At 40.4% G+C, this 7,383-nt stretch overlaps 1 protein-coding gene across 2 annotated transcripts; it reads right to left on the minus strand.

Annotated features, from left to right (window-relative positions):
- Positions 1-306: 306 nt before the first annotated feature.
- On the minus strand, positions 307-7,078 carry PBDC1 (polysaccharide biosynthesis domain containing 1). 2 transcript variants are annotated; one of them, XM_081043389.1, is made up of 7 exons: positions 7,016-7,078; positions 6,861-6,926; positions 5,589-5,648; positions 4,939-5,079; positions 3,874-3,985; positions 3,356-3,594; positions 307-1,863 (listed from the first exon to the last, which is right to left on the minus strand). In XM_081043389.1, the coding sequence occupies exons 1-6, from the start codon at positions 7,043-7,045 to the stop codon at positions 3,404-3,406; spliced, it is 600 nt and encodes a 199-aa protein (XP_080899515.1). In that variant the 5' UTR covers positions 7,046-7,078; the 3' UTR covers positions 307-1,863; positions 3,356-3,403. The 2 variants fall into 2 exon arrangements, with proteins under 2 accessions (XP_080899515.1, XP_080899514.1); XM_081043388.1 differs by lacking the exon at positions 307-1,863 and having other exon boundaries at positions 3,099-3,594.
- Between the last annotated feature and the right edge of the window lie 305 nt (positions 7,079-7,383).

A 7,383-nucleotide genomic window follows, 5' to 3' on the forward strand; every position in this document is an offset into this window, starting at 1 on the left:
CTGGAGATGTTCTCAAAGTGCCCCCATCCCTAGCAACTTCTTCTCAGGTGCAGGCAGCCTGGAACTCTGGGAGAGAGAGAACCAAAGTCTAGAGAAATGGTTCTTGATTTAGTGTTTTTGGTTGTGGATTTGAGACTGGATGCACCCTGCTTATTAGTGTTGTACAACTACATGTCTCAGACACTTAGAAAAAGGTAAGAAGCACTTGTATAGAACCACATAGATTAAGTCCCCAGCATTGAGGCACCCAACCATCACATCTTCTCAGCGAAGGCTTCATATGTAAATGAGAGACAAGCCACTTCTGCTGTCCTCTCTGACTTCTTGACACAATAAACCAGTGAACATAATAAAATATAAAAACAATAAAATTATTTTATATCACTAAAAAAAGAATATACGATTATGAGAGCAACTATGGTGTACCAATGTGGGGTAGTGAGAATCGTCCACACTGCATGCAAGCAAAAAAATGTTTTAGTATCTGTAGAAAATTTAAAAACAAAGAAAAAAAATGAAAACATGGCATGCTTTAATTATCACCACACTCTGGCAATTTTTAACAATGTCAATGATAAAATATGCCTCTCCAGAAAAAATGTTTTCTTGTTCTAAGGTCTAAACAATTGAAGTTACTCTTAAATTTGATTAATATACATATTCATTAATAAGTTGCATTGGACAGAGAAATAAACTTAGAGAACTCCCAGTTATATCAACAACACCTGATACACACAGACTCAGCTGCAGGAGTTCCTTTGGAAAGTAAATTCAAAATGATTTAGAATTATTGAAGCTTGCTTTGGGTGCAGTTCCCAAATCACATGGTATAGTGTATCCTTGTTTAAACCATAGTTCAAAATAAATAATGACAGTGGAGTGGATGTTTGTACTTTTGGAGCAGGGCTCAGCAGGCCTTTAGTTTCCTACTGGTCCTGTAACAAATTACCACAAACTTAGTGGCTTAAAATTTTAAAATGGCTGCAGTTTTCCCTTCTGTAAATGCAAAAAATAAAAAATAAAAATAAATAAAAAAATAAAAATTCATTTTCCTGCCTCCAAAAGAGCTTACAGAGATAAATAACTGGAAAGGTATGTAAAAATCATACATTTTTACATACTATGTCAAGACTGGCTTGCTATCATCTCCCAAATAATGCAGAGCAAGGGCTCAAATCTCAAACTTCCTGGCCTCTAACTACAATGCTGCTACCCTCTTAATAGGATCTTTCCTCCCGCTTTCCAATAATGTTCTTACTTCATTTTGAGCCCTCTCCAGAAGCACCCTTAAACTCTGTATTTCTACTGACACTCTCTTCAAAGCAATTTAAGATTTCTTTATCACCCTTCTCAAAATTCTTCCATCCTCCCCACACACAAAGCACTCCCACATTTTAGGTACCTATTACAGCAGCACTCTAAGTCTGTAGTAGTTTTCTACTGCTGTATAACAAATTACCACAAACTTAGTGGCTTAAGACAACACCCATTATTATCTCACAGTCCTGTGGGTCAGGAGTCCAGATACAGTTTCACTGGGTCCCCTGCTCGGTGTCCTGATTAGGCACACTCAGGATAACCTCCCTTTGGATTAAGTCAAAAACGAATGGTTAGTAACTTAAACACAAAAATAAAATCCCCTCATGTTCACAAGTCTTACCCATACCAACAGGAGGGAATTATATAGAGTGTATACCAGAAGTGGACATCTTGGCAGCCATCTTAAGAATTCTGTCCACTCTTTCCACTTAAAGCTCCAGCGTTCCATGTTCTCATTCCCCTCCCTTTCCCCAGTTTTCAGTCCTTGGACAGATGCCTCTTGTTTTAAAGCAGTCTGAATTTAAACAGTATGTTTCTTATTCTCTGTAAAAAAATCAGAGAGAATTAAGCCAGTTTGCTTCCTGGTAGGCAACCTGGAAAAGGCCAGCAGAGGCACAGTTGTATGCAGCCAGCAATCTTTATTGTTGCTCACTTCCTCAGGCAATGTATATAGATACATGGTTGTGGATATTTAACACTATATGAAAACTAGAAAAAGTTAACACAGTAAAGGAAGCTCTTAATTTTAAAATGTCTGCCTACTATGAAGTATTTAACACTCTCCTCTTTAAAAATGTATTTTTATAAAATGAAAACTGTAACAAACGTTTTAAATATTTTTAAGAATTGGCCAGAAAATTCATGGAGAAAGCGACTTCCTTTGCACACAATTGTTGCTGTTAGCTGTGTGCATCTCTAGTTCTGCTCTTACCTCAGGACTACTCATCAATTAAGTTTAATTTTTATTTTTCTCCTATGTCTACTGGGGAAAAAGCCTCATTTCCTCCCTCCTCTGCTCTGGTAAATCCTTGCATGATCATGCTGTGATTAGACTTTTTTTTTTATTAGTTTCAGGTGCACAAGACAAAGCTGTGGTTAGACTTTTAAGAGTATTTACTGTATGCACTACAAACATTGTGGCTTCCTCAAACAAGTTTTAATGATCAAGGTCAGTTTATATATGAGGACACACACAAACCTTTATACACATCTGAACATAACTGAAACATGCCCTCTTTAAAGTCATGAGGTGACAAGGAAACTCCCATTCATATAAAATCAACTAGTGTAGTTTTGGAGTCTGACAAAATATCATTTAAAAACATCTTCGTTTTGTGTTAACATAAAAATGCACGCTATGGTCCATAGCATTATAAATGGGAAGCCAGTCTACCAGGCTTTATCTTTAATTAGTAATTTCTGCTAGCTTTCAGGTAACGACTTGGCTACCAGAAGAAAAGCAGGTGTTGAGGCAGCTCCAGTCTCCTGCTCCTCTAATGTCAACTGGGCTGCATACACCAGTCTGCCAGGTTTAGGCTGCTGCTGTTATCTCTAGAGTATTTATTAAACCTTTTGCCAGATTTACCGAAGAAAATCAGAAAGCTACAGTTACTCAAATGGCAAGAGTCAATTCTTATGTTAGGACTTCTAATCCCAAACCATGTACAACTTAATAGGTTTGAGGGACCTTCACTACAGAAAACACTAAGAAGCATTAAGAAATAGGCACAAATCATTTTAAATACCTTTTCAAAATTAATCACAGATATAGACAGTCATAAGAACTAAAATAAATTTATTTACAAAATTTCTTACTTGCCCAGTGGACAGAGCCAACAAAAAATATACCAAGAAACAACTATGACACTTAACACTAATACAACTTAAACACTAATAGTGTTTAAGCCACTTCGTACAAGAGAAGCAGCAGAGCAGCTCCTGACTATTAGGCTACAGAGATGTCCCTGTGCATGTCCTTCCGTGGCACAGGACATACATTGAACCACACGGGTCCGTGCAAGTAGCATCATGGTACCTGTCGGCTTTGCTGAGTCAGTGTCCAGAGTGCTGTTCCCCGTCTACCTTACACAGCTGTTTCACCACGTTTGTTGACTCCTTTGTGGGCTGTTTCGTCTTTTCCTCCTCCGTTGTCAGTTTTTTCTTCTTCTCCACTGTCGGCTCCTTTCTCTTTGTTCTGAACACGGCTGTAAACTACTTTGTTATGGCCTTCCCGGTTCCGAGCAATTTCAATGGCAAAAAATTGTATCCTGGGGGCTGAAAGGTGAATAAAATTGATGATTGTCCTAATCACAGTGTCTTCTCTAAACCTAGTGGAAATCTATTCACAAAGCTGAACTAACATGCAAAGTACTCAAGTATACTCGTAAGTTTCAGACATGTGAAATTCTAATCCTATAATAAATGAGGGTGAAAATACTTAACCCCAAACTAGTTACCCCCATGTCACTAGTGACCCCATGCTACTGATGCATCAGTAAAACCAGGTCCCTCATTCACCTTATACAGAAACAATTCCATAGGCAAGAAACTCACCAAAGATGGTGTTTTCCTCAGTGTAGCCCTGAGAACAATCCAGTCGCAGCAAAGTACCATAGTTGAAGTCTTCTACAACCCCGTCAAACTTCAAACAGAATGGCCTCCATTTCTACAGGCAAAAAAGATGCCTTAACTGACTAATATAGGACACTGCTAAAGTCAGACCAGGAAGAGGGCTTCCACCTCTCCAGTAAGGACGGTAAGCACAGTGAAAGAGGCTAGGTTTGACGTGATCACCAGTTTCACTGTGCTAGCTACTGTGGCTATAGACTGGTATTTCCCAACAAGAACAATACTGTGACCTCAGAAAATACTTGAATCCGTGACTATAGAATTAAAATTTGCTTTCTTAAATGGAATCTTTGTTTTGTTTTTACTTATTGGCTAGCTCAGCCCCAAATGGTGATTCATCCCCACGGAAGAACAAATGAGACAGAGAAGGCAGGAATTTGGCCCAAAGTCACAAAGTTACATTTTAAGAAAGAAATGCATTCAGTAGAGGCAGTTTTACAAATATCAGTGACTTCCTGCTAAGATTAAAAGCTTACATTCTCAATAAGCCAAGTACCTAGTCCCAGGGAAACTTTTCCCCGACTAGAAGAGTTTTAGTGCTCTGTAAAAGTACAAGATAATCAAATAAGCAATGCAAAACCCATGTTTTTCAATTATCTATGGCATGGCCTGCGGTAATATCAACTTGAATCCAGAGAATGCAAACACCTCCCTGTACCCTACTTGCTGATCTTCCATCCATGCATTCTGGTTAAACTACTCGTGTGAGTAAATTTATTTCTCCTTCCCTGAAAGGGCACAGTAGTTAGCAATGAAAGGTCCAAGTCAAAAAGGAGGAAAAAACAGATTCAATGAACATAAAAAGTCCATAAACCAGAAAAACATTCATTGCATAACTTACTTATTGGTTGATAACTACATAAAAGCCCTGATTCTTTAAGTATTTTCCTTAAAACAACGCCCCCCTCCCATTTAAATGTATAAAAACGTATTCACAATCAATAACTGCTAGTCAGATGCTGGGCAATATTTAAGAGAGAGAATTCATACCTCTTTAGCTGATACTGATTTGAGCTCTTCTGGGTCCAATACATCTATCCTGAGTTTCTCAAAATTTTTCCGAAATTCAGAATAGATTTGGTCATCCACTTTGGTGAGTTTCAGGAACTGGGGGTCAACTGATGAAATCAGCTGCCAGACAATAAGACAATACACATACACTAGTCTGTAATTTATACTTCTATTCTCCCATTCCCCAGAAAACCCTTATGGTTCTCAAGGCATAAGAGTTCATTGGGAAGTACAGACAGACAGTCTAGGTTCTGGATGAAATCATGACATAGTTTTAAAAGGCCATACATACAGTCCCTTCCACCAATTCAAACACTTTGGGTCCTAGTACTGCCTGGCTGTTGCCCTCTGTGAATTGTCCATTCAGCTAACAAACATTTCTTAAGTGCCTACTATGGGCCAGGTGCCCTTTTGTCAGTTAGCAACAGACCTCTGGGCAAAGAAGCACAAGTCCTCATTGTCAAAAGAAAATTCACTTCCACCCCCATTCTCTGCGGGTAAGATCTTACAGTAATAAAAATTATGTCCAAAATACAACTGTCTAACTTGCTGAGAAGAGTGATTTGCAGAGAACCATACAGTACAATTACATGTTTAATTCTGCTTAATAACAAAGACAGACAACGCACCTTGTAGTAGACCTCAGCATGCTGCATTGCTCGCATGGCCCAAGCCATCTCAATATCAGGCTGGAAAGGAGTAAAGAATGCCGGGTCAGAAATCCCCCAGTCCTGTGCTACAGAACAAATTAAGGAAGTCTGTTGATGCTCAAGAGGGCTATCAAACTTAGTGCTACTGTCAAAGGATAAAACTGGACTAATGGCTTTGGACAATAAAATAATTTTTCTGACCTTACAACAAAAGAAGGTACCTACACAGTCTAATAAACAGAATGAACCATTGGCTATCTTCTCCCAGAAGTCAGTGAAAGTGTGAGAGACTAAACAAAACTGTAGACAAACATCCTTCCCAAGACTGAGTGACATCATTGTAAAACTGAAATAACAAACTCACATACACAACTGAATTATTGAAAACAAAGTAAGATAATGGAAACGAAACTAATATTCACTTTTAAGAGTGTAGCATGTCATAATCATTATTCGTATTTATCTGATAGCCAGTTCCCCACCCTGTAACATTTAGAAATGAGTCAGTATCATGAAGCAGGCTAATTTATAAATAAGAGTTACCAAGCACCCACCACCTATTCCATTAAAATCTCCCACTTCAACTGGAGGGATCTATTTGACTGACCTTCGAAGAAGCCATTTGCATTTTTACCTTCATACCCTTTGCTTGACTGCCAATTCATGTCCTTTGTCCACTTACACTTTGAGGATCCAGTTAGATCCACTATCTACTGTCTGGGTTCTTAGGTATTTCTTCTTCACCTAAAGTGCCTTGTACCTTATGGCCTGACCCACTCATCTAGCATACGTCACATTTTTGAGTGTTACTGCTATTCCTATGCCCCTCTGTCTTGTATCTCAAAACATATCACGTGCTTTCCCCTTAAGAATCTAAACCAAATAAACTGTAAGCCAATGCAACTTTCCTGCATTATGGAATCACTGGGGGAACCTTTAAAAATACGGATTTCTGACTGTCACCGACCCCCCCCCCCGATATTCTGATTTAATTGGTATGTACTGCGCCCTGGATATCGGGATATTTAGATGCCTTATAGGAGATTCTAAGGTGCAAAGTTTGGGAATTACTCTCTGGCATTAGTCCCGTGTTTGTGGACCAAAAAGATGAGAACTGAAAGGGGCGGTTTCCGGTGGACAGTGAGAGAGGCTACAGAAGGTATCAGGGCAGGAGATTACAACTTCGTGGCAGGCCCTGCAGACATTCCCGATTAACTGGGTGAATGGAAACGGTGGGTGAATCGCACTCACATCGTTGCCATAGGACTCGGCTGGGAGAGAAAGCGCATGTGCCACTGATACCAGTTCCCCGGAAACCTGGGAAAGAAAAAACAGGAGAGGAAGGGAGAGTTCAAGGCTAGACCTGCTCGATTCACCATTCACCCGACCCCAGAGCAGCGTCTCACCGGCTCATCGGTTCCACTAGTCGCCTCCATGTTGCAGCTAACAAAGCGTGGCCCCACTTCCCGGAAGTGACTTTACGTCAGTTCCTTTCGTTACTGGTTGGAAAGGGAGGTCCTGGCAAGAGCGGCTCTCGTCCTCCTGCGCCTGCGCGCACCCGCCCTTCCCGGGAGGCTGTAGGCCCCGGCCCCGCCTCACCACCCGCCCTGCGCAGACTCCGGCTGCCGGGGTTGGGGTGGGGGGTCGGGGGGGCGGTCTGAGGTAGTTAAATGCTCAGTAATATCAGTGGCGATGATGGGAAAAACTTGAATTTTTCGCGTCCCCGCTGCACTGAGTTCCCTGCAGAAAATCGAATTCACACTCATTTACATGT

The sequence above is a fragment of the Rhinolophus hipposideros genome (genome assembly GCF_964194185.1).
Source record: "Rhinolophus hipposideros genome assembly, chromosome: X".
In the NCBI taxonomy this organism is placed as follows: Eukaryota; Metazoa; Chordata; class Mammalia; order Chiroptera; family Rhinolophidae; genus Rhinolophus; species Rhinolophus hipposideros.

Coding starts and splice junctions, on each gene's coding strand:
- PBDC1 (XM_081043389.1), bottom strand. CDS start 7,045: ATGGAGGCGACTAGTGGAACCGATGAGCCG. Junction 6,927..7,015: donor CTAGTGGAACCGATGAGCCG/GTGAGACGCTGC, acceptor TTTCTTTCCCAG/GTTTCCGGGGAACTGGTATC. Junction 5,080..5,588: donor ATGCTGAGGTCTACTACAAG/GTGCGTTGTCTG, acceptor ATTGTCTGGCAG/CTGATTTCATCAGTTGACCC.